This window comes from Anopheles coustani, chromosome 2, assembly GCF_943734705.1.
Source record: "Anopheles coustani chromosome 2, idAnoCousDA_361_x.2, whole genome shotgun sequence".
In the NCBI taxonomy this organism is placed as follows: Eukaryota; Metazoa; Arthropoda; class Insecta; order Diptera; family Culicidae; genus Anopheles; species Anopheles coustani.
The window spans coordinates 38,721,129-38,747,831 of NC_071289.1; the positions used below are offsets into that span (position 1 = coordinate 38,721,129).

Here is a 26,703-nt window from a genome sequence, read left to right on the forward strand (position 1 = left end):
ATTTGCTTGCTGAGGACAAAATCAAATATTGTTGTGTTGAAATAGATAGAAACAATATTTTTCTGTTCCGAAAATGGATAAGCTATGCCCCACTCTACACAAAATCATCGTATTACCGAAAAGCACACCACCGCCGTAAAATAAAATGGCAGCATTTCATTTCGCCACACAAAAGCAACCTGAGTTAAGGTACGCTCGCGTTTCTGTTTGTCTTTCATTAACCATTGCTCTAGCAACTATCCCTCGTTCGTTCTTTTTTTTTTTGCCCGGCAAACAAAGCTGCTTGTGATTTTAGCAGAATTATTCATTCTCATTTTGATTTTCATTTCCTCTCCCACCGCGTCGCGTTCGCGTAGGACCTCTGCCAAAACTACATCCGCGTGCTGGCGATTCCGTCGCAGGGGTCGCTGCTGTGCTGCGGGACGAACGCCTTCCGGCCGCTCTGTCGGACGTACTCCATCAATGGCAACAACTACACCAAGGAACAGGAGAAACCCGGCCAGGCGATGTGCCCGTACGATCCCACCCACAACTCAACGGCGGTCTTTGTTGGTAAGTGAAGGGGATATAGTTAAGCGTTTCTGTTTCTTCTGTTACGATCAATGTGGGATTTTCCAAAGCGAGTTTAGTTTATGTTTTATTATGAATTTATGTCTAGCCTATTGAATATTATTATGCTTATTTTTTGTATTATCATTAGATCACTGGTTTGATTTGAACATTCTTTCTATTGGTTAAATATGCGATCCAAAAAAGAAAAAAAAAACTTACTGACCTGGATGTTCAATGTTGAATGGGATGTTTCCCCCCATCGGAATAGATGTTTAGTGGTGGAAAAATGGAACCTCGTCATTTATTTAAATACTTCAAAACATTCCGCATCGGAACAAAATGCATGCACCGAAGTCCAACTCCTAACGGCATGGAAAATGCACATACCTGTAGCTCGTACGGTATCGGATAAGAGAACAACAACTTGCATTCCTTCGCTTCACCACCACCGGTCCTGTTGCATTTTCACATACACACACGTGCAAATCTCCACCGGACGATCGCTCGCAAGACATTTCCCAAAGATGGATGTCGTCAACGGTTGGCTTAAGAATCCAACGCTCCTACCGTCCCGGTGAGAGAGAAATTCACCGAGGGCGTATCGAAAGAAACCTGTTTTCACCAGGATAATTCATAAAGTTGTGGGAAAAATATGCATGAAATTTGTGTCCACTGCTGCTCGCCGCACAAGGAGTGCCGTGGACCGTGGCCGCTCGATACGAAACCGATTGAAGTGGAAAGCGTTTGCGAACGGAGGATTGCCACCTGAGGCAGAGCCGGAAGAGGGACGGAGGGGAGCAGAACAAACTTTTTCCCATGCATCTTATTTTTGTTTAGCGTGTCTCCTCGCTGCGTTCTTGTTGCTCGTGTTTGCTTTTCGGAGGGCCCCGTTTGGAAAGCCCGGCCAAGAGAGGTGGAGTTTTTCCACTTGAACTGGCGCTTTCTTTGGCATCTCGCTTTTATGTCTCGTTCCCTCCCTCCCTACCCTCCCCCGGTTGTGTACCTGTGTCTGGCGTGGTACAACTTTACGGTATTCCCTTCCCTGCTTGGCTTGTTCTTTTCCGCGGGTTGACCGACGATGTCCGCGGTGCTTGAAAGTTTTCCACTTTTTCTCCCCCGTTATCCCGTCACCTCAACCTACGAAAAGTTCACTTTTTGATCCCCCCCATAAGATGCTTTGTCAAGGTATTTTCGTTTAGCAACATAAAAAAGAAAGGAAAAACTGTCTGTTTCTACATGACGCCATTCCGGGAGGTTGTCGTGCGCGGAAGGTGGAATGTTCGGTGCGCGGTAAAACCAATGTCCTTCGGTGTTTTTGTGCATTCTTTTACTAAGGATTTTTTTTCCTCCGATTGCAACAATTGCCAGTGGGTGACCAAACGGTAGGGAGAAATGAGCCTCGTTTTTAAACCTTCTCTCCCTCTCTCCCTTTGTCTCTTTGCTGTAAATGGGGTTTAACTGACACGCGGGAAAAACACATCAAGCAAGAGCTACGAAATGTTAACCGTACCACACAGACCATGGCCCAGCTGTTCGTGAAACCATTCCTTCATTAGTCACAGACCGGAAATCACGTAACGGTTTCGTAACGACACCGCCTCGAAACGGAGAAAACCAAGGGCGGTCGCTAGGGCAACAGTGGTGGCAGCGGTCAGGTAGCGGAAACTGCTACATAAATTGGCTTACGAGTAATGACCTGACCGGATGTGCGATTGAAAGACGCACGAGAAAAGGCGAAGCGGGCGGAAAAGCCGGGAGGTTTTTATAAGGATGCAAAATAATAAGAACGGCTTGAGCAAACAGTGTGCCTTGGTGCTGCCTGAAGTATGTGCTCTCGGGAAACGTGGAGGTTTTCTGGCGCAAAGGTTTCCTTCCGCTGCCGAGCACCAGCTGTTGTGGCCGAAAGCCAGCAGAGACGCGATGGGGGCGCCTGGTGGTTTGTTGTTTTGTGTTACTGGAAGCAAGTGCTTGCCATTTCGAGCGTGAAAATGCTTAAACGTACTATCGCTAGCAACGGAGGAAAGAAAGGATTTTAAGAAGAGAACCCTCTTATAAAACGTGTGTGAAAAGCTGACAGAAAATTGTCTGCTGGGAAATATAAATCTTCGCTACGTTTTCCTCTTCATTTTTTATTCAAATCGCAAGTGTACCAGCGTCCAACGGTTGGTTCACATATGCAGCAATGTTGTGCTTACCGGGTAGTTTTTGTTTTGCTTTTGCACTACACCAAACTTTGCCATGTTTTTTTCTCGGGTAAAAACCCCGAAACAGCGGGCAGTACGAAACCTTCAGCACGATCGGGGGATACATTTTTGGCACCAAATTGGACTTTCCTTTCCCAAAACTCAGCCCGGCCGCGCGCGCGAACGGAACGTGATGAAAAACTCATCGCTTTCGGTCGTTATGTTACGGCATTAGAATTTTTCCCCCGTTGTGTAACGACTGGGGCGGAGGATTTTGTGCTTCGGCTGCAGCAAGAAAATCCACACCGAGTTGTGTTCATGGATGGCAAAACCTAAGCGGGGAAAAAAAAAGCAAACTCACTCAGAGACCATCGCGAAAGGATGCTCCGTTTCGTGCACGGAGGTCAAGTTTATGTTTTTGAAGGTTCAATTTAAAAGTAACTGAGACAAGCGAAAGGATAGGTAGTCTGTTGGTGGATTTTGGTTTTTCGCCGTCATCCAATGCAAACAAAGATTTATTACTTCCATACGTGTCCGATTTGCGAAAGGATTTTGTGCAGATTTTGCTCGCACTATAACTGTATTTTAACATACTCTTTGTCGACTTACGGACCATATTCACGTACGCGAAATAATGATACGCAGCGCAGCAATGAATTAATGTTGGAAACGCGCCTGTCGAGCGGTGCGTTTCTATTTATTTCGGTTCGTGCTGTGTTTGGTAGGTCTTCATAAACTGAGAGGTTTGTGCTTACTTTTCATTTTCAACTGATTTTAATACCCGATATGAAAGGCGGTTTACCATTTTCCCCGCAGGAATCTCATTATCCGGTGCCGAACGGTTTTGATTTTCTTTCACTCGAGCGGGGTGCGGTGGCTGAAATAAAGAAGGGATCGTTTTTCGAGGTGAAGGAAAGCCACGGAGGGGGATGGAAAATATCGGTAACCCAACCGTATCATCCCTGACGCTGAAAATTACGACACTTGAACTTGCTTTCCTTGTCTTTCGCATACATAATCTCACGCCCGCATCCCTTCATCCCGTGTGTTTTCGTTTTTCGAAGGGGAAAAACACAGCTTCGCGTACCTTTCCACCGGATTAAGGACCGTCTGTGCAGGGTGCTCCGTAACCGTAACCGTGCATTACACTCTTGTCCCTTCAGTGGGGAAGTTTTTGCGCGTTCAATCGGTTTCTGATCATTATCCATCAACGCAAACCCCAAACCGGGTGCCAGTGGAGGAAACCTGATCGTGAAAAGGTTCTATGTTTTTTTTTTATTATTATTATTTTTATGCTCTACTCGCGAGGTAGAGCTGCCTTTGCACGCTTGTGTCGGTGGCTCCACATAACGGGCGCTTTAATAAAATCTATCCGCTCACACAACATTTTCGTTTGATGTTCGCTGTGTTCGGTCGGGTTCGCTCGGCGGAAAAAAGTCCATTTATCTCGCCCGCACCGCGTCTTCCGTTTTCGCGAACATACCTTGATGGATTCCTTCTCGATGGCTCATTCTGATGGCGGTTTTCTCATGCGTAAAAGCAATAAACGTCCGACCGGTTACCGACCGATGCACAGGTCTGCCATCTAGCACCCAACCCATGTCTGGGGAGGGTTCCCCTGATGTATCGTAACTTAATAAGAAGAGTTGCTGATTGTGCGTACTTGCACGATATTTCATTATCCTTCGTTTAGCGCATGGGGAATACTTCGGCTGAAGAGGGAGGGAGCTTTCCGAGTGCGGTTTAGACTGATTTTGGCTTATATTCCTCGGTAGCGCATCTTTTGGCAACGTAATAGATTTGGGGGAGTTTTCGAATCGGATTACATTTGTGTTGAGTTTTAACATTCTTCAGTATATTCCTTTTCAATACTCGAACATTCTTCCTTTCATGAAATACTTAAGGTAGTAGTGTCCAAAGATTTACTTCATCTGCTAAATTTGACAAAAAGAATGATTTATTGTTGTTTTTATTTATTACTGACAAACTTTGAACATTTTCCGTCGCATTTTTTATTGAAGTTCGAATCAAGCATACAGTCGTTACCACCTATCTTTGCATCTAACCCACCCATAATAGACATGGCTAATCAGATTTCGTCTATTACTTTGTCTTCGTACTTTGTCTCTAACTCAACAGTGTTTGTCTCGTGCTCATCTGCTTTTGCCATTTGATTTCAATTTGGTGTCTTTTTAGAAATTTGTTTTTTTATGATTTCAAACTTGAATATTATTTGTTTGTAGTTAACATTATGTTATAAAGCTGCCTACAAACAGGTAATGACGCAAAATTAGTAATAAAAAAGCAATGAGTTTGGTACTGATATAAATTTGAAAAATATACGGCAGCGACTGTAACCAACAAAATAAGCGACCTTTAGCAGCTAAGAAAATAAGTTCACCAAAATTCACCCTATCTGTGCGGATTTTGAAATGCGAAAACAAAAGTGCACTAGGAATGTCCAAAGTAAGAGTATCCCCAAATTCACCCCATCTGTGCGGATTTTGAAATGCGAAAACAAAAGTGCACTAGGAAAATCAGTAAAAATGATAGTAATAGGCACGAGTTAGTTGTAAAGCATAAATGAATTAATGTTTATTGTTACAGTGTAATTTACAAAGAAAAACTAGAATTACCCTGTTTATTTTAGTGTTTTTGGCAGCGTTTAGTTTAGTTTAGTGCGATAGTTTGATTTGTGTTTCGTTTAGAGAAAGACGCTGGACAATCGTACCATTTCTAGCTTCACAATTTATACTCTTGCTGCAGTTATAACAACAGTCACACTTTATCGTTGTAAAGAGAACGTTCTATTCAGTGGTACTATATACTACACAGTAAAAAGTGGTACTATTCAAACAGCGATTTCCGGTGTATTACACCATCCCATGAAATAGTAATACTGGAAAATCGCTGTAGTGTTTATAACATCAATTGGACCTGGAAACGAATCCGCTACTATTGTAAAAAGATTAAGAATAAAGGGTAAAAGCAGTTTGAATAGATTATTTTATTGATTTTTGGCAACGGATTGTAGTAAAATAGAATATTCCTTTGGATTTGATAAAGTTTTAGTGGAATGGGAGACAACTTGCATCGATGCATTGTTTTAACTTTACTAATAACGTTGTAACTTGTTGTTTTCTCTGTTTATAGATAACGAGCTTTACTCCGGTACAGTTGCCGACTTCAGCGGGCTCGACCCTATCATCTACCGAGAGCATTTACAAACGGAACAGTACGACAGTCTCAGTTTGAATGGTAAGCAACGCTAAAGCTAAACTATAAAAATTACAGTTCGGAAAAAGTACCCTTCCGTTGTTAACACCGAACTGAACAGATAAGCTCGACTGTTTGCCTACCAGAGAAAAAACGTGAACGTGCGATGTAGAGAGAACGTTCGGCAAATGGGCATTGGATGAAAAAACTGTCGCATATTTCCCGTGGAACTGGAGCGAGCGGGCAGATTATTGACAATTTTAATTAAATTATTCTCAGCATTATGTCGCCCTGCCCCGCGTCGCTTCAGCGATAAATTCACCAACAATGCAGCGCCGCGAGTGTTTTTCGGTAGAGCTTATAAGCGTGCTTAGCCGTGCCGCATAATCCCCCGGTACGGTTCAGCGCACGCAAATACTTTGATCCATTCGGAATCACTCTAATTCCATCGCACTAATTGCCGCCGCCTTCGCTCTCCCCCTTTGGTCTCGTACCGTTTTCCAACTCCAACGACCAACGGTATTTTCCCGACCCACGCAACGGGAATCGCTTTTCATAATTTACCTAAAATGCACCCCGGAGGAGGCCGCTTATTGGTGAATAAATAGTTTGTCAGTTGGCGTAGCGGTGAAGTAAAAATATGTAAATATTAATTCCCATAATGCATCCGGTGTGTGAGGGGCACAAACTGTCAACGCGCCCGCATTAGGCCTACTCACATTATACCGATGCAAGGATTCGTTCCATCCGGCTCACTCCACTCCCTCCAGCCACTTCTAATCCCACGAAAACATTCTGCACGGAACCCTTCCCAACCCGAACCCCAACACGGAAACTCATCCGTCACCGAGTGCCATCTGGTAGGCAAATAGTTGTCGAGCATTAAAATGAATAATTAATCGACGTCGTGCGGCATCGGCAAGCGACGGCAAAAGGTGTAAATTGATCATTATCGCTTTCATAAATATTTCAGCGCCCAACTTCGTCGGCTCGTTCACCCAGAGCGACTTCGTGTACTTCTTCTTCCGCGAGACGGCCGTCGAGTTCATCAACTGTGGCAAGGTAAGCATTAGCAGTATATCGTGTCCGGCGTGTCCGCCGACGAGCCAAAGGTTCTTTCTCACGTTCTCCGGGGCGCCATACGCGGGAAACGCCCCTCGGGAAAATCCTTCGCGATGAAGTTAAGCATCAAAACGATAAATAAAAAATGTCCCACCAAGAGCTGCTGACCCACCATCCTATACCATTTTCCCTTACGCTTCGTCGACGTTTTCAAGCGTGCACAATATCCCACAACAAACAAAAAGCGGGCCAAGACGGTAGTATTTCATTTCACAGACAATTTCTTCCATTCAGTACCGATCGGAAGAAGTTGTCGCTGTCGTCGTCCGAGACCGTCATGTCGAACGATAATGAAATAACTTTAATTAAAGTGCTTTTCTTCGCTTGTTTCCACTGGTTGTTTTCCCACGTCGAACTAGACCTTTTTTCATGCTCCGCGCGGTCCTTGTTAGCGTGCGAAACGGATATTTCATTCCCTATGAAAAAAAATCTTATGATTTTTTCCCCCGCACTCACCCGACATTTTCCCCTTTGCCCGCAAAAATGTTAGTTTTGCTCGTTAGTTTTTTATTCCCTGCATAACTTTTTTATAACTTCAACCCACTCCCCGTGGTACGACCGTACTTGTGTCTCCAGCGCTCTAACTAGATTGAAGGAAATAATTTCATTACTGTTATGTCATATTGCACCCGAGCCTCTACAAACAGGTTGCTCCTTTAATGTTTTGTCGGTTTTTAACCTTCCACTCGTTCCTTCTACTTCTACTTTGCAGTCCATATTCAGCCGCGTCGCACGGGTGTGCAAGTGGGATAAGGGTGGCCCGAACCGGTTAAAGAATCGCTGGACGTCGTACTTGAAGTCCCGGCTAAACTGCTCCATGCCGGGAGACTTCCCGTTTTATTTCGATGAAATTCGTAAGTATAGAAGCATTTCACAGTCGTTTTGTGCATGTATTACGCTTCAGGGTAAACATCGTTGAGACGAAATAGAGTTCTTCAAAAAAGTCAATTTAAGTTAAATTTTTATTCGTTCCGCTTCTTTGTTTCGACATTGTAGATGTTAAATTTTTTTAAACATGTTTTTCAAAACACGAATCTTGCTAGAAAGATATCAACCAATATATAATAATTATAGATTATAGAAAGATGTTATATTTTGGACATTTTATGAATTTGGCATAATATTTTAAATATTTTAAATATATATTTTTGTTTTATTTAGTTCATTTGTATAATAGTAAGCCAGAAAATGTGTATGAGATAATGTATCTATAAACAATCAGTTGTCATGAAAGGGAACAGTAATTGGACACACGTCACCGCATATAAGTTACACTAAAAGGCATCGTTTGAAGCTCCCGAACACCCATTTAACGTTTTCGCTCAACTGCGAAGAGAGAAAACTGCGGCTTGCTAGCCGTTGCTGACAGTCACATCGATTTGAGGGACCTTTTAGTGTATTTAGCATTTAATCATTTCATTTAATACTTGTATACAATGCACATGTTTAACCTTAAATCAAATAATACTATTGATTAATAATGAAGTAAGGCTACTGCATGTTTTCTGTTGGATAAACAGCTACATTTATTCCATTCAATGATATTTCCAGGAATCAAGTCATCAACCTGCCAAATATTTCTCATTGAAAGCTGTTAACCTTTATCCAACCATTAGGAATATTAAAATCACATACCACAATACAATTGGATATTTTCAAGCAGGGAAAATAAATTGATTTATTGTCTGTTTAAATTATACTAATATTTAAAATATCTTAGTTTCAAATAATTTCATGAAACATATTCAAATTTCTGAAATATTCGATTGCGTGCCGTTTCTGCATTTTAAAAATTGGCTTCAAGTTGATCCAGAAAACTAGAACAAGTTACCACCGCATAAAGTAGCTGCGCCTTTTTTGTTGGCATTACTGCTCTGCCCGGTTCAATCTTTCCGAAGGTAAAAACGTGAGGAGAAAAGTTTACCATCAACGAGGCGAAAATAAGACATCACCCTCGCTCCAAGTTGGCTCCATCCGCCAAGATGGATGATGGGGTGGCAACAAAAGTGCAAAGACAAAAAAGTAAAATAAAATAAAAATCCCTATCGCCCGACTTTAGAACTGGTGCGCGGGCACGATGCACACTTCAAACCTTCGCCGGTGATTGCATCTAAACAATGACGCAGGATAGCCGATCGGAATAGGGGGCAGGGATGCGGGGCACGCCGGGATGCCGGGAAGTGAAATTGAATCAACAGCAGTTGAAAAATAGTTAGCTAGGAAAATATTGAAAAGTCAGTCCGCGTGTTTTTCGTAACGACGTGAAGAAGATGGGTGTGCAGGAAAGAAGCGATCGGTTCGCGTGGACGATCTTGCCGCATCACTCCTTTTTCTTGGGACCCTTTCACCCCGACATGTGGCTCAGTGTCATTGGCGCGTGTGCTTTGCGGTGGGAAAAATTGAACATCGCTACCATCGGAAAATGTTCAGCCGGATGCCAAAAGGTGCGGGTGCAGCAGCAGCGTCATCAATTCGCAACTTCTTTTCGAAGCAAAATGGTCCACCGGGAAACATTTCCTGCTGGAGCGCGTCTTGTGGAGAAGTTCGTTTAGGAAAAAATTGAAGAAAACTAGTTTCCAAATCCCTCCCATCGATGTCTTGTTTCTATCGAAACTCATTTAACTTGTTTGCTCTGCACCGTTGACGGTTGGTGGTTGCCCGTGTTTTCTGCTTCGACTCGCGTAGGTTCTATCCCTTGCTGTTATTTTATACAACACGCGTCGTATAAATTGATTGAAAATGTAATATTTTGCTCGATGGTTGCTTCCTACCAGAGACTGCATTTATTTAAAGAAATTTGTGGTTTAATTTTAAAATACCGTATTTACACGTGTATAACCCCGCCTGTATTTTGACCCATTACGATAAAAATGTGCTTTTATAAATTTATATCAAAGAATTAGTTTGTTTAGTGCATAGATACATTTACCAATTGTTTGAAATTTGTAAATACATATTTTATGTTTTTTACCGTTTTTTACTCCTTGTCCTAGTAGTTAAACTAGAACTATTTTAATTATTTAAATAAGAACATATACACACTAATTCAATCACATAATCTGATTTAACATTGTTTTAAATATTTTCTACCCTTTCGTGTCGTTATATCGGTAGCGCATCAAAAAAGGCAAAATAGAAATTAAATATTTTTCTACTAATTATATTGATTATCTGAAACCGTACGAACAAATGTATGTTTCTTTTCAAAACAATAATCGTAGGTGATTTTGTTATTAGTTTTAGAAATATTTACCCAAACATCATTCATCTGTTTTACATTTCTACACATAAAATCATATCTCTTATGATTTAATTGAAGACGTTCCAGATAGCATCTGAATTGTTAAAATATCCTACCTATTTTCTCCCTCGTTACAGAGTCCACCAGCAATCTAGTCGAGGGCAGGTACGGCCATGCCAACTCCAAGCTGATCTACGGAGTGTTTTCCACCGCGCCGAACGCAATCGCCGGCTCGGCAATTTGTGCTTTTTCCCTTCAGGTACGATAAATGCATCAGCGATGGTAAAATGATGGAGAAGCTATTTTGGTTGTGTTTTCTTTACCCGCGTGCTGAATTTTCCCGTCGTTTTTCGTCGAACGGAACTGGATGGATTCGAGTTGCCTGCTAGTTCGTTACTTGCTGCCGTAAACCTCCCAACCTGTTGGGACGTAAAACCGCTTTCGTGGCCGGGCTAAGTGTAAACACGTGGCTGCATCGATTACGGGGTTTTTGATAGAAAAATATGAATTTCCTGGAACTCGCTCCGGTGCTGAGAAGCTTTCTCTTGAAAGCACTCGACGGTACCGTACGGACGGGGCATCGGTAACAATTTGTAAAATGCAATTTTCATTTCATTCATTTAATTTCCCCTCCCTAGAGTTCAGGGTTTGCATGCATCCTAACCCACGGCTAACTCAGAAACGGGGGCGAGATAATGAAACATATGCATCTGCTTCGGAGAAGGTTTACCTTCGGTTTCGACTGCTGCCCGGTGTGGCATTTGGGAATTTGCTTGCGATGCTAGTTTTCTGCCGGTAATTCCATTAACATTGCTACGCTCGCTGCCCAGACACGGTCGAAACGTCCGACCACTATTGATCTGCACCGTTTTAGTTATGGAGCAACCTCCAAAACCGCATGCTTTACGAACGATGCAGTTGTTCTCGGGGAATTTTAGAATATGCGAAGCGTTTCTCTTTCTCTGGAAAGGGTAATTTCGCATTTACCAATTTGTAAAGCTAAACCCGCTAGTTATTGCCGGATGAGCTAAAGGATGATGCAGTATGGCAATATTTATTTCCATGCATGCGCTATGAACTATCACACATAACTGTATTGTTGTTTCTAATCGGTCTCAAGAGGTCTTGAAACACTTTTCACGACCGTATATTTTAATGAAACACAATTTCAACTAAGAGTGTTTGCAATAAAGTAGTCATTCAATAATCTATTATGATGAAATTTGGATATGGAATTTGATATTTTGTTTATATCTATAAAAATATTTCGACAAGATAAAACAATTGTTTAAAATATGGTCTCTTGTCGGATGCTTCTACATTGAACATCCATTTACAATTTCGGCTGAACAATATTGTAAGAGCCCGCTGAGAGGAATCAACTAATTACGCAAATTAATGATTGAAGGTACATTGATCACGGGCCATATTGTTTATTCCCCGTCTGCAAGCTGCCCCCACCGCTCGCAGGCACTCGTGAAAAGTATAATCCCAGCCCTACCAGGGCACAGCTTCAATCATCATTATCGCGCCCTACTGTCAAACTGAACCGTCGCTACTTTTCTATATTGCGTTTCCCCCCACGATCCGCCCTGTGCGCAAAAAAAAAGCACCCAACTGAGTGGGTGAATGCTTTGAATAATAAAAATAAAATTAAATGAGTGACCCGCAGGAAAAACCGCGCCACCGGTTCGAACGGCAGGAAGATGATTGATTTCGATCGGGCGCCAAGTGAGTTAATGGTAAAAGTCGTTTCGCTTTTATTACGCTGATTTCCGGAAGCCGGCCCCCGCTCCAGCGGATCGGGGAGCGTTTCGTGGAAAAAACCGCTCACTAATGACCTGTCGCTCGTTAGACGATTGATGGACGGGATTTAAAATTTCATTTCACAAAATCTTCCTGCCGAGCCGGCCTTCTCGTTGGTTCGAGTGTGTTTGACGCTGGAGCCGGTGTAAAAAAGGGAAGACAATTTCCTGAAGACAACCTGACTGTCAGCATGCCGGCCAGGTGGTCGTGGTTTCGGGATCTTTATCGTAGGCCAGTTTCGGTTCGAGCCCTTTCTTTGCCTGGCATCGATTGATTTCGTAAACTAGAAGTACTTTTCCCGCAAAACACTTGACAGCTCTTAATTACGAATATCTTTTGCTCGCGCTTTTTCCGCAACGTCTGATTTAAGGGTGTTGCGCTGGCATCATTTAAAGACGACAAGGTTCTCCCCGGACCGCCCAATCGGCTTGGTGAATTTTTAATCCCTTTCCTATCGCAAAACCCGAACCCTAAAGGCTCTGCCGCGTACACGGACGCGGACTGTGTGAACAAATTAATTTACACCCGGGCGCTAATTGGAGTTGAACTTTGTTCGCACAAGGGAAAAGTTTTCCTTTTAAGTTGGCACGCTAATTACGCTTAGGTTTCAATTGAATACTTCTCTAAGTTCCCATGTCGAAGCATAACTTAAGTCAATTATTTTGTTTTTACTGGTTTTACGTAGTGCGAGTGAAAAAAGGGTTTTGTGGCTAGGCAACAAATTAAAAATAAAAGAATAGAAGGTTCCCAACATCAAAGTCACAAAACATTCAGCTAGCTAGTGCTCCTTCCTTCAACTGTACTGGTTAATAACCATGCTAAATATTTTTCCCGAACGTACGTCCGATCCTTAGTTATACTTAATTATTTAGTAAGAAATCATTTAGTACCCAGTTTTTGTATTTCTTCGCCTTTTTTTTTGCTTTTTTTACATTTCGCGCGTACCGAAAGAGAAAATTGATGGGGACTTTTTCCTCCCTCTTGCGCACGGGAACGAATTTCAATTCGTGGAAACAAAATTAATACCATTACATCCACGAGCGGCCAGAAATGACTTCCTCGAAACACCATAAACCACACTTTACCCGACCCCCCCTCCCCCCTCCCCCCCATCCCTTTTGTAACCCGGATGACCCATTTCCTTTTCCCATCCAGATGCGTGGAAAACGTGTTCATTTTTTTCCCGTCCGTGGTTGTGAAAAATGCTCTTTATGAGGGTATTTTTAATGTAATCACCATTATCACCATCACCATCGCCACCTTGCCTGTGAGCCGCACGCACTGCAGGTGAAATGGAAATGTGTTACTCCTGTTTATGAATTAACCAAAACTGGATAGAAAAAAGCCATCGAAAAATGACTTTCCAGGTTAAGTTCCTATTTTGATCATTCAACTCTTTTTGTTTATATATACTCTTCTCCACGTTAATGTAGCGAATTTACATAATATTTAAAAATATGTCCATGTATATTTTCATTTACTCTTTTCTTCTATTTTTCAGGATATTTCGGACACGTTCGAAGGAAACTTTAAAGAGCAAAGTGGATTAAATTCGAACTGGCTGCCAGTGAACCCACTGAACGTAAGTATGCCGGCTGCTGGGAAAGATAAAGAATAAAAAAAGTGAATTTACCTTAAGTGAATCATAAATCATCGCAAAAGATCCTATTTTTGAAATATTTGGTTTGCTTCTGATCATGCGTACGAGTTCTAATAAAAAAGAAACAAACTGTTTGAGCTGAATCCCGTCGAAGGGGCCTCACTAATGAGCCCCTTCAAATGTATTGTCACGCCCACGGAAATATTATTTTCCAAATTCAATATCAGCTGCCCACGGATTGCTTCGCTACTCGCCGATGGTAATTGCCATCAATAGTAATCTTATTAGTACGGGAAAAGTAACTAGCAATTTCACCGGATGGAAAATGCACAATCTGAGGTGATAGAAAAAAACTGGCCACAGCTCATAGGGCAGGACGCGGGCTGAATATTTAGGTCTCGCCTCACGCACACCCATATACACACATCATCCCGCATAGATAAGAGGCGAAATTTCACCACTAATTGGATCAAAGCGACGTAATGTAAATCCCGCATTCTCGTGCCTGGGACTGCATCGGCAGCATCGGTGGAAAAGCTGCCGCCAGCTCGCACGCTCAGCGCCGGCCTCGGATAACTAATTAGTGCCAAACGTGTGCTTATCCCACTAATTAAAATAAAACCAAACGTCCTAGTCCACGTGGAGGTTTTCCCAGCCGGTGGGTTCGGTTTCACCGGTACGCTCACTGTGTAGTGTGCTCGCACGGAGGGGGAATGTCGTGGTACATATTTATACCATCTATTCGGCGAAATAGTTTCGAGAGGCAAGCGGGGCCATGCTGACCGCTGCGACCTTCCCGGGCAAAACTGCATCCGATCGGACTGACTGATATACTCTCATACCTGTGTTTGCTCGTTCTAGGTACCGGATCCTCGGCCCGGCTCGTGCCACAACGACTCCCGGACGCTGCCAGACCTGACGCTCAACTTCAAAAAGACGCACTCACTGATGGACGAGACCGTGCCCGCATTTTTCGGCTCACCGATCTTGACGCGCGTTAGCACGATGTAAGTAAGGGGGGGGAGGGGGGGGGGAGGATGCCGAACGAACGTTACCCCCCATTTAGATCTATTAAGCTTCGAAGTGAAACTCCGGAAAGCGTTAGCGTAGCGTAGAAACGGAAACACAACCCTGAACCCGAAAACCACATATGCGAGTGTGTGTGTGTGTGTGTTTGTGTGAGTACTTTCAAAAAGGAACTGTTGAACTCACTTTGCCCACCCGCTCGTGCTGCGCTCAGGTTGTGATAAGGACGGTCGGGCAAGAAAACAAAATACGACGGAGATCGTTTAGCACGTTGCTAAACTAATTATCAATCGTATGGATGTTCATTTGCGGATGGGGGAGGGGTATAGTTTTAGCCTCAACCTATTTGATCACTAATCATCTGTTTGATGCTCTCTTTGGGACGTTCTAGGTACCGCTTCACGGCCATTGCTGTCGATCCGCAGATAAAAACACCCGGAGGGAAAACGTACGACGTCGTTTTCGTTGGAACAGGTAAGCAAACTGGTCTCATATTGAAATGTTTACAGTAAAGGACGATCAGGTTTTTAACCCACCGATGCTTATATTAAGTATTATTCTTATTGTGTTGAACATGTTGGGTTTCCTGTCATATTAACTTGAGTAGTAGTTTATAACTTCCAAAATTTTATTTATACATAAGAAAATGTTAATTGTTAATAACATTGTGCCTACAAGGGCGATTTTGGACATTGTGCTAAAGCTGAAGGTCTTGCAAGCGTTAGGATCGATACTTCTTTTCTCATTCGAGTTTCGTTTCGTTCATCAACACAGAATTATTTGTGCGTGCGAATTGTATCTAACTTCTTTTTCTTCCACCCGACAGTAGTATGTGTGTGTGTGTGTGTGTGTGTTTTAAGAAAATTACTCTAACGACTTGTTTGCTCTTTTCTCTCTCTCTCTCTTCTCCCCTCCCTCGCAGATCATGGTAAAATCCTCAAAACGGTTAATGCCGAGTCGGCCGACTCCAACAAGAAGGTTACGTCGGTGGTCATCGAGGAAATAGATGCACTTCAAACGAACGAACCGATACGGACGCTGGAAATTGTTCGCACCACACAATACGGTAAGGATTTGCTTTTCTCACTTGCAGCAGAAAATGAACAAACAGTTTCTCCATTTTTTGGGTACCTGCTTTACATACCTTCCCCCACCTTTGTTTCGTCCTTTCCTCGTCGGTCAAACCTACTGAGAGTGCTGAGCGGATGAAAAAAGAACGGAACCTCTATCCTCCAACCCGACGTCTGTTTGATCTGTTGTGGCAGCGTGTGAAAACGAGGGCCAGTTTGGGGCTCAGTCGGAAAAATGGATCATCATCGTTGAAAGGGATGGCGTTTTGTGAACCATCGGAAATCCTTACGCCCGTCGCAGATCCCGGGGAGCTGTTCGGAGCGACTCGGAGGAACGGTATGGCGTCGGCACCGGACAGACGATCCCTACCGGAACCTATTTGCATTTTTCCAATCTATTTTGCTCCCGGAACCGGTAGCGGCCGAGAGCTGTGTCGAGAGCCCGAAACCGGTGGCAGCACCGGTTGCGAATTGTTTTCCCTGTGTGCTCTTTCGGATTGAAATTTGCACGCCGTGCTAACCTTTTGCCCGCACTCCCGGTCCCGGTCGGGGCTCGGGAACGTTAAATCCGATCGGTCGGAAGAATACAGTAGAATAAATACTCTAGCACTCCCGGACGCTTGCATAGCCCGAGGTGGAGCCACCACGTTTCGAGGACTTTTGGGGTGGACTGTGCGGAGTTTGTGAACTAGACCGATGAGTTTCCCGTTTATGTTTGTGCTCCCCCCTTTTTTTTGTCGTCATCATCATTTTGTTTTGCGCTCAAAGCTCGCTTTGTCTCGCCGGCCGCACACACGGGTAATTCGATTTGAGTATACGTGTGTGTGTGTGTCCAATCGAATCCCGCAGTTGTTCGCCCGTGGACCGGGGTGAACAAAATGCTGCCCCAGAACCAAACAAACGGAACCAAACACAGGCAGCTAGCAGCAGCGTTGGTGGGTTGTGGGCAAACTCAGGCGGAACGCCGTCAAACGATGAACAATTTCAGTTTTGAACCGCTGAAACGCAACATCCCTTAAGCAACGGGAATCGTCCGCCACGGGCGGATGGTCTTTGTGCCAAGCAGGCACACAATGGCCAAATGTGATCCTACCGCAGCTTCACCCACAACACGCTCGCACACACATGAGTCCGTTTTGTTTCATTTCGAATGGAACATTTGCTCTACAAACCTGGACTCACCGTCCATCGGTAGGAGTACAAAGGGAAAGGATTTGAAGTGGTGTGCCGGAGTTCACCGGGACACTGTGTACCACTACGAAGGAGCGAGAGAGAGAACGAGGTCAGATCGGAAAATTGTTTCCGGGGAAATTCCACCAAAACGGTCCAGCGAGAACTTTTGGGCGTAAAGGCTATTTCAGAACACCGGGAAAATCATCATCATCGTCATTATCATGGTCGTCATCGTAATCAGCGGTGCCGATATTAGCGTTAACGTCACCCGGCCCGGTCCATATCCTCATTTGTCGCTCTATGTTCTACGGTGTTTATACGCTCTGATTCATCAACTCCACAGTGAGTCTCACATAGAACGAGCTTTGATAGTACAATTTGTCCATGAATTTTGTATAATTTCATGTGTTAAGGACTAAAGATGGAGATGGATACTCCATAATTGAAATTGGGTATTTTAAACGTCGTGTCAACCTTTTGATTTTTTAAGGTAAAAAGAGAATATTAACCCCTTCACAGTCTTGCCAAGTTGAGAAAATGGCTCAAAAAATTGTCACACTGTTTTTTTTACATTTTTGTATAGGTTTTGGTCTAAAACTAAAAAAACGCACATATTTTCCTAAAACTTTTGGGATTTTGTTGTTTAAATGATGGTCAGTCAACATATGTTTTATTTATGATAATGATCAGCAATAATCTTCATGTAATAAGCAAAAAATAGTTCAATTGCGTCGATTTGTGTCAAACAATAAGCAATATGAATAAAAGTTTATAAACACGTAAGAACGTCTTTTCGAAGCAGGTACACTCGAAATAAACGACGCGCAACGAAAGTAGAAATAAAACGAGCGACAAAAAACTGCCCGGGGAAAGCAGTATAAATTTCATCCGCTTGCCCGAGACAGGATCGAGCAAAACAGTGAAGGGGTTAAAAACATCCTTTTCAGGAGACATAATTTCCAGCAAATACTAATAAAGAAAACTTTTGCCATTCTATAGGATTAGGATGAATAAATGACTTGACAGTTAACAGCAAGTGAAAGTTACTATCGTTTATACCGGCCTTAATACCGTGTTTTAATCATGGCTGATGGTTTATAGAATGTCTCTGATGGTACTTTTACCTAAAACGTAAAAAAGGATTAGCACCATAAGTGCTGCTAGTCGAAGATGGTATATGTTGATCAAACTTTTAGTGAGGCATTTAAAAATTGTTCTGCCATGTATATTTTAGTTCAACAGCAACAGTTCTCACCAGTTTTACAACTCTATTACGCCTTATATTTTTGCCGAATGGGAAAATTACATGATTTAGGTATCAATTAAAAAAAAAAACTATCAAATCCTAGGTGTTTTTGGATAACAATTTCTATAGCTAAACTTCTTAGAAATATCTGGAATAGTCCGGATCAAACTTTTAGTAAACCTTTCCCGGGAATCTATAAATAATTTATTGTAGAGCTGAACCGAATGAATGAGTTATCAACTTTAGTTCAGTTCAGTTTTCAGAATGTTTCAAAAGTGCCGCCATGTTTTGGCTCGCTTCGTGTCCTCCTTCATTGTCCCCCTTCGATCCACTGTGCACCCGATTTGGCCAAGGATTGACGCAGAATCATTTGAGCGTGAGATGATTATCGTTGTCGTTTCGTTCTGGGCCATCGTCTGGCTTCGGTCCCGGCCCGAGACCGGAAGCACACGGTTCACCGGGTGGCCCCGATGGGAAATTGTTCCGATCCAAACGGGCCACTGCCAGTTTTAAAGGGTGTAGCATGATGAGAAATATTATGTGCTTTCTTTTTTGCGTTTTGGGCCCATCGTTTAAAGTGTTCGTTTTTATACTCTCTCTTTGTCTTGCTGCCTCTCCTCCCGCGTTAACCCTCTCACCCGCTTGGGAGTAGAAGGTTTTATTAAATCGAGAAACAACCGATCGATCGATTGATCGGGGCTAGGTGGGCTATTCTTGCTGCCGACGGAGGCGCAAATTGTTCCGGCAAGAGCCCGACGAGCAGCATGAGATGATTTTGGCGGCAGCAAGTTGGGAAATCGAGTCACAGAAAGATGCAAGTTGGCATGGGAGAGACGAACGAATTAGTTTAACACTCACCAAGGCACGGTCAACCAAGAACCAAAGCGAAGAAGAAGCTCGAAATGGGAAAGAAACAGAGAGATTTCTAATGTTTCCACCAAAGGCAAAAACGATCGAGTCGATAGGGCAGCAATTTTCCGCCCCTGCGCCCTTATCGATCCCTCGGGTGCTCTATTTTCGTCCCTCCCTCTTGCACACTGCCTCTCCGGCCTCATCCCCTTTCTGGCACTTTTTCAAGTCGGATCTTCTAATGACACGTCTCTCCGACGTCCAACTTCCAAACTCGCCCGTCCGTCACGCAGATGCCCACCCCGATTGACAGTGACGCAATGACGTCCGGTAACGATGCTGCAGTGACAAATCGAATGGAAACCGAACGCGCACTGTTCCACCAGTATCCTTCCTCGTTTCTTCAGTGTTTGTTCCACCGTTTGGCGTCCTTTTTGGCACACATGAGCATTTGCAGAAGAGGAGCAAATTTTTCGCTCATTGCCGTTGATTGCTATGGAAAAAGAGCAAAAAAAAAATTCATTGCTGGTGATGGCCTGCTTTCTGGCATGTTCCGCTACCGGTGCCGGATGCTGCCGGTTTCGGTTTATCGATTTCCTTTGCCCGGTGCAGCCCATTTGTGGTTTATCCGGTGAGGAGGGTTTGCGTTTTTCTTTTTTTTTAACAAGACTCTTTTTATTCCACTTTGTGTAGCCTTAAACTATGAGAGTTCGGGCTCGTTCTTGTTTTTCCGGTTGATTATTTAAAGCTGTGATGCTTAAAGAGATTCCAGGCACTTCGTAGATCAAGAAGAAAAAATATTGGAAATCCTTATTCTGTATGAATTTTACGCTAGGAACTTAAAGAAATTCTTTCCGTTTCATTCCTTTTCGTCCGTAAAGTCCGTTGTTGGAGGAAAAGGTTTGAAAAAAATTCACCAGCAGAAAAATTAATACCCATTTCCTGTGTGCACTTCATGCTTCTTGCTAAAATGTGGTGTTAAAGTGCGCTACGAGGGCTTCAGCATCGGCCAAAGCTAAGCGGTTTAATCGGTTGCATCAGCAGACAGTAGTATCTGCTCATCTTACGTCTTAACCAGCTCTCGGCAGGTCTCACCCCGCCATGTGGCCTCGCTGCACCGACGATGGAAAGTAATTGTCGGATGGTCAAACAAAACTTTAGTTTATAATTTAATTGATGTTTGCCGAGAAAGCAGCAGATCTTCGATGTTCTGTGTTTCTTTTTTTTTGCTTCTTCATCTCTTTGCTCCTTTGCACTCCTTTGGAGAGTTTCTGCGGATGTTCCGAGAAGTTACTTCAACTGCAGGCGTCGGCAAAACGTGGGATCCGGTCCCAGTCTGCCGTTTGGGGGGGCCAACGGAACCAGTAGTTATGCGCTATGTTTTTCCCATGACGATGGAACGTCGCCGGGCAAGAAACATGCTGCGGGAATGCGGAATGAAATACAGCGGGACAACTTTTTGGGACCGTTCAAACACACCCTACCCGCCGTACCATTAGCAGCACTTTTCTTCAGCGTAAGCACATCGAATGTCAATGGCAAGCAAAGGGTCTGGGTGGGCCATCTTATTGGTGAGGGGAAGGTAGGCCAACATCATATAAACGAACTCATAATTAGGTAGTAATTGGAGCGAAGTTGCGAAGCTAAACACGGGACGGTACGCATACCTGCATTTTCGTTTTTCTTCGCTATACGTGAAGTATTACGTCTTGTCGAACGTGAACGCGTGGACTGCGTGTACACACCGCATGTCATTATGAGACATTCATTAGACAAGTTTTTTTTTATGAAAAACTTCCTTTGCAAACATAAATCAAGTTCATAAAACCGAGTGAAACTAAACGAAAAGAAAATAAACCTCTCATTAGATGAAAATCAACAAATTTAACAGCTATTTTATCGTCATGTGAAAGATGTGTTCATAACAAAGTATTTATTGAGAGAGATGTTTATGCATCTACTAAAATGATGGGCAAATAGAAAACTAAAATGTATATGCCTAAGTTGTTAAGGTATGAATGTAAAAAATGTTCAGATTATTTGTGAAAAGGATACATCTACTAGAATCTGGTTACCTAATGCACGATACTTGTTCTTAAAGACGGAGTTGATAACAATTTGTTATTAGTTATTAAATAAATTAAATATTGTATGTTGTGATGTTGATAAAAAAATTAATCAATTATGCTTCAGCACAAGGAAAAGACTTGCTCAAACTGAGAGTTTTCTCTGTAAAATTTGCACTTATCATTCTCATATTATGTGAATGTGGACTGTGGTGCGATTTTGACGCTTCTGAATCGTCATAACTTTAGCTTAGACATATAGTAAACAAACTGTATCGTCAGATTGGCGATTTCATTGTTGCGTAATATAGTTATATTATCTGGGAAATGTCGAATTTTGAGCCGAATGGAAATTCTTCTTTTCTTCTTCAATTCGAAGAAAACAGCTGTTGCAGCGTTTCGGGAGCTTCAACAAGTTTACGGAGACGATACTCTCAGTAAAACTACGTGGCGTGGTTGGTTTGGGTGCTTTAAAAAAGGCGATTTCGATGTCAACGACTGTGCGCGTCAAAGAAGATCGCCAAGCTTCAGCAACGATCAATTGGTGGCATTAATCGACGAGGATGCAATCCAAACACAAGAAGGGCTTAGTTCAGAGTTAACAGTTACCCGCCAAGCTATTTCTAAGCGTCTGGCTGCGTTTAGATGACCACACTATGCGGAGAGGCAAGGCCATTCTCCTGCACGACAACGCTCGTCCTCATCAGTGACCAGTGAAAACTTATCTGGAATCGCTGAAATGGGATGTTTTACTCCACCCGCTGTATTCACCAGATCTTGCCCCATCCAATTTTCACCGGTTCCGGCCCATGGCACATGGATTGGCTGACCAGCAGATTTCCTCCTATGAACAGATCCAGAATTGGTTGGATACCTGGATTGCGTCGAAAAACGTATCATTTTTCCGAAAAGGAGTCCGCGATTTACCCAAAAGGTGGAAGAAAGTAATAAATAATAATGGCCAATACTTTGATTGACCCAATTTCTACAAATAAAAATGCCACGAGTAAAAATAAACTTAAGAAAAAACGGCCGTTATTTATTTGCGACCTAATATATCTTCACGAAACGACTATTTCAGAAAAAATTAACTGATTAACATTACATTCGGCATAAAAGAGTTAGTCTATAAATCAGCATTACAATTTAGTAAATTATTTATGTTTACATTTATTCTTGGTTGAAATAAATTTGTTTACTTAATTTTTGAAGAGGTAGAAGTTAAAAACAAAAAGTAACATCTTCGTTGATTCAGCGAAATATTTCAAAATGTACTGTGGAAAGCTTTTTTTCCCACCTTTTATAGTTTCAATCAAACACACATGTTTGGTAAAGTTTGAGTAAAAAATAAGTTGTCTTTTCCCCCCGTTTTTGTTTTATATAATTCAATTATATTATTCTCAATAAATTCCGTACTCCCCCTGAGTAACCAATCGTTTCAGGAAACTTATCGCAATAAACTAATTGATTGGAAATTTGTTCCTTTTCTTATTCACATTCTCCATTCGACGATGCATCGCGCCCTGGAAACATGAACGGTTGGCCGCATGGACTCAATCCCGGTTACCACGGATCGAACAAACGGTGAAACGAACGCGGTTGCCGACGAAACAATGGTTAACAAACAACATCAAATGACACCGCCCTCCCCGATGGATGATCCCTTCACTCATCCGCCACCGAATCTACAGACACGCCGAAGGACGGAAGTTATGATGATGGAAAATTAATTATAGTCACCGATACGACGGTGCTAGCGATTAAATTACATCGCTGCAGCAGCGAGAAGATAACAAGCTGCAGGTAATTATAGCTCGGTTCACCTTTACGTAGAAGGTATGCTCGGAACGGAGTGCTGGCCAAATCTGCTAGTCTAAGATCTGCAAAGAACGGTTCCTTTGCAATGATGCAGGTTATGGGAGCGCCATCGTATTTTCGGCCAGGACTGCAGCCATGAATATCCGCAGTCCAATCGGATCCCTTTTCGGAAGAGAATATTTACGCTACAGTAGCACATGACTGGTCATTTATCGTTGGATTTTTGCTTTGTATGATTGTTTTTAATTTGGTTTTCCATCTTTCTCTCTCATCAAAACAGCGAATGTGTTGCTCTGCAGGATCCTTACTGCGCGTGGGACAAAATCGTCGGCAAATGCCGGTCGCACGGTGCGCCCCGGTGGTCGGAGGAGAACGTGTTCTACCAGAGCGTCGCTACCGGTGACCATGCGGCCTGCCCATCGGGCAAGATGGCGAAGGACGCCAACGCAGTCGAGCGGCAAGGATATCGCGGTACGTGCATCTCCTCCCCGATGGAAGAAAAGGGAACAATCGGCGAGCTTGTCAACGGTGTACTTAATTGGATTAGTGATTTCCCCCGTCCTGGATGGGATGAGAGATTGGGGTCGTGCTATTGTTCAGATTCCCCGATCGGGGTCGCGTTTTCCCAGCGGAGTCTGGCTGCAAAACGCTTGAAACGGGCGCTTAAACCCCTTTGTTAACGCGAACACACTGTTGGGCGTGTTAGCTCCGGTTTGAAACGTTGTTATCCTGCGACTGCGAATCCGTGTGTCCTGGGCTTGGCATATCGATAGCCGGTTGCACGATACCGGGTAACCCGGGCGGGAATGGCCATTGAGGTTGTAAATCCCTCCGTCCGGATCCCATCAGCCGTCACGCGCTGTGGACGGCGCCCGTTGCGAGGCTGTAAAGATTTTTATCCACTACTGTTTGTTCTCCCTTTATTGCGTATCGATTGCGCCGTGAGTCTTTTCGCGTGGGATTTCTTGGAAATGGTTATTGTGTCCCATTTTATCCGATTGTTGTCGATAATTGATTCGACTATATCCAGGAGAAAATCGATCGGGATCACCTAATTTCGCCAGAATGCCGCGCGTATTGAAAAAAACAGTCAAAGCCAACATTGGAATAATCGACTTACCCGTCGCTCTCGGTAATCTTTTAGATCTCGAATACGATCCGCAGCGCCCATTCCGGGATCAGCCGGCAGACAAGATACAGTTCAACTCGGAAAACTACAACGACAAGGGCCCACAGATAACGCCTGACCTGATCAACGCCCAGTACACGGTGGAAACGCTCGTGATGGCGGTGCTGGCGGGGGCCATCTTTGCGCTGCTGGTTGGCTTCATCACCGGTTACTTCTGCGGCCGCCGGTGCCACAAGGACGAGGACGACAACCTGCCCTACCCGGACACTGAGTACGAGTATTTCGAACAGCGTCAGAACGTTAATCGGTTCGTTGAGCGGCCCCGTCCGATCTGCCGAAATTGGGGACCAGCTATGCTAATCCTTTTATCCCGTTCACCATCGCAGGATACAAGCCGAACCGAAGCTGCTTCCACAGGTCGAAGAAGTGACCTACGCTGAACCGGTACTGTTACCTCAACCGTCTAGTCAGAATAAGATGCAACATTCGCCAAAGAATACGCTAAGAAAACCGATGGGCCACCACCATGGCGTTAACTCGGAAACGTTGTTCCAGGTAGGGACCGCAGTAAAGGATAATTACAGAAAGGCTTTCGCTGTGTTAACTAACTTATTTTTATTTTCTTCATTTCACACAACCACGCACAGTTCCAGCCTGATAGCTACAATAACGCCCGCGACAACTACCGGGGCCGAGATAACTTCGGCACTCTACGATCGCATCAGGTAAGCCGAGAGGGAAGCTGGTTTTTCCGCCAGGCTAATGGGGTAGACAATGCCCGGTTTCCTAAGTAGTATTGCGTAGCGTTACCACAACCACTATAAACCACTACTACAAGCCATCCTTCCTGTCCCCTCACAAGAATGTATCCCTCGACGAATCCCATCAAGTGGGAATCATGGAAGCCATTGCGCTGCCCTTCATGCTCCTACAACGGTTTGAACTAAGAATTCAAGGCAAGGGATGGAATGGCAATGCAACCGTTTCTAGATGCACAGCAGCATCGTGTAAATTGTCCTACGTTGCGCTCGCTCGCTTGCTCGCCAGCTAGCTCGCGCTTGCATCCTGAAAATCGCGTGCTCAGCTATAAAGCTGTCTAACCTGCCAATGGGAACCACCCTGTTGGCGGTGTCATAATTGCGCAACTATCTCGTCGATACTACGATCTCCGGTGAATTTTGTTTTTACTCGCGTTCTCTTTGGTTCTCTTTTTAGCCCTTTGTCCCTTTTTCTATCAGAAACATTAATCACCCACTAGTAACACAAGCCTCCCCCAAACCGCGTGTCAGGGATGCGGTTCAATAAAAAAGAAAAAGCATACACAAAACCCCACGAAACTCACAGTCACATCACAAGCGTCCGTGCTATCAGTCGTAGATGCTGAACTTATCCTAACTTTTCTCTTTCTTCTCTCTCACTATCTTTATCTCTCTCTCTCTATTTTCCTCCATTTCCTGCTTTTCCTCTTCGCTGTCATTTCCAACAGGGTGATAATTATCGTCGCGGTGACGGATTTTCAACAACACGAAGTGTTAAAAAAGTAGGTTCCACGTAAAATCAAAATTTTTCCCCGTCAAGTTGTTGCCAATCGGAACCGATATTCGAATGGTTTCCTTGTTTCGTGTTTCGAAGTTGTACAGACAATGAGAATGTAAACGATCTTGTTTCACAGTTTTTATTCAAATTGTTATTTTTTTCAATGTCACTGCAAATATTTCCATCATCCTCCCATGTATTGTCTTTGTTGATTGAAATGAATGCCTATTTGAATTGCCAATGCTTTCGGATAAAATTGTTATACAATCGTAATGTGGCTGCAAGGCGCTTTGTTTGCTTATCCTTATCACTGATCCTCAAATGAGGATGTTATTCTTTTCTTTCATATTTGTATTTCATTGAATCAATGTAATCGATTATGTTGCTTAACGTTGTGATTTCATCTCATGCAGTTTTCACCTTTTGTAATGCTTCAATCATTCATCTCGTATCACTGATCGTTTATATTTAAATGATAATTAAAGTAAGTTAACATGATTGAGTCCAATAGATCTATCAGAAAAAATATATGCTAAAAGCATTGCTTTATAAAAGAAAACAAAATTCCAAGACCGCATGAATTTCTTTGTCTCAATTCTTTTGCTTTTTCAACGCACCTGTTCGTTCGACATATCACCTGTTTAACTTAAAATATTCCAAATATAAACTAGCCCATTCAGTGGGGTACTTTTATAGTTGCTCCGTAATGAACACTTTCACCTTAGATTCCGTAGCTTTACGTTGGATTATATAGTCCCTTTTTACAGGAGCGAGTAATAAGATTTAAAAATAATCATTTTACTCTCCCGTACAACGTTACCAAATATAAACTATTAATAATTTAATCATTTTAAAATATCGTCGCAGTATGAGAAACATTTCTGTAGTGGCACAGCTTACCGAATAAAATGTTAAGTTCCTTTCATGTGACGGAACACATACCATGATCATTTTAGCTAATAAATGCAATTTTAGGGTTCATAACATGGTTCGTGTTGAAGCGTAGTTTCTATCTTTCGATTAAAAAACATATATAACTGCATCAAAACGCTAATTTATCTTTTCATTTT

At 43.1% G+C, this 26,703-nt stretch overlaps 1 protein-coding gene across 4 annotated transcripts in view; it reads left to right on the plus strand.

Annotated features, from left to right (window-relative positions):
* LOC131265717 (semaphorin-1A) overlaps nucleotides 1-26,703 on the plus strand; it is a 190,569-nt gene that overhangs the window by 162,703 nt on the left and 1,163 nt on the right. For 3 of the 4 annotated variants that reach the window (XR_009178295.1, XR_009178296.1, XR_009178297.1), the window contains 14 exons: nucleotides 357-552; nucleotides 5,889-5,993; nucleotides 6,925-7,013; nucleotides 7,786-7,927; nucleotides 10,452-10,573; nucleotides 13,622-13,702; nucleotides 14,582-14,727; nucleotides 15,138-15,220; nucleotides 15,669-15,812; nucleotides 22,842-22,953; nucleotides 23,249-23,439; nucleotides 24,113-24,404; nucleotides 24,484-24,652; nucleotides 24,745-24,822. Coding sequence is in view for 1 of the 4 variants with exons in the window: in XM_058268020.1 (XP_058124003.1) it covers nucleotides 357-552; nucleotides 5,889-5,993; nucleotides 6,925-7,013; nucleotides 7,786-7,927; nucleotides 10,452-10,573; nucleotides 13,622-13,702; nucleotides 14,582-14,727; nucleotides 15,138-15,220; nucleotides 15,669-15,812; nucleotides 22,842-22,953; nucleotides 23,249-23,439; nucleotides 24,113-24,416; nucleotides 24,484-24,652; nucleotides 24,745-24,822; nucleotides 25,584-25,637 (2,016 nt within the window). In the remaining 3 variants the exon portion in view is untranslated. Of the gene's footprint in view, nucleotides 1-356; nucleotides 553-5,888; nucleotides 5,994-6,924; nucleotides 7,014-7,785; nucleotides 7,928-10,451; nucleotides 10,574-13,621; nucleotides 13,703-14,581; nucleotides 14,728-15,137; nucleotides 15,221-15,668; nucleotides 15,813-22,841; nucleotides 22,954-23,248; nucleotides 23,440-24,112; nucleotides 24,417-24,483; nucleotides 24,653-24,744; nucleotides 24,823-25,583; nucleotides 25,638-26,703 lie in introns of all 4 variants that reach the window. The other variant, XM_058268020.1, reaches the window with a different exon arrangement.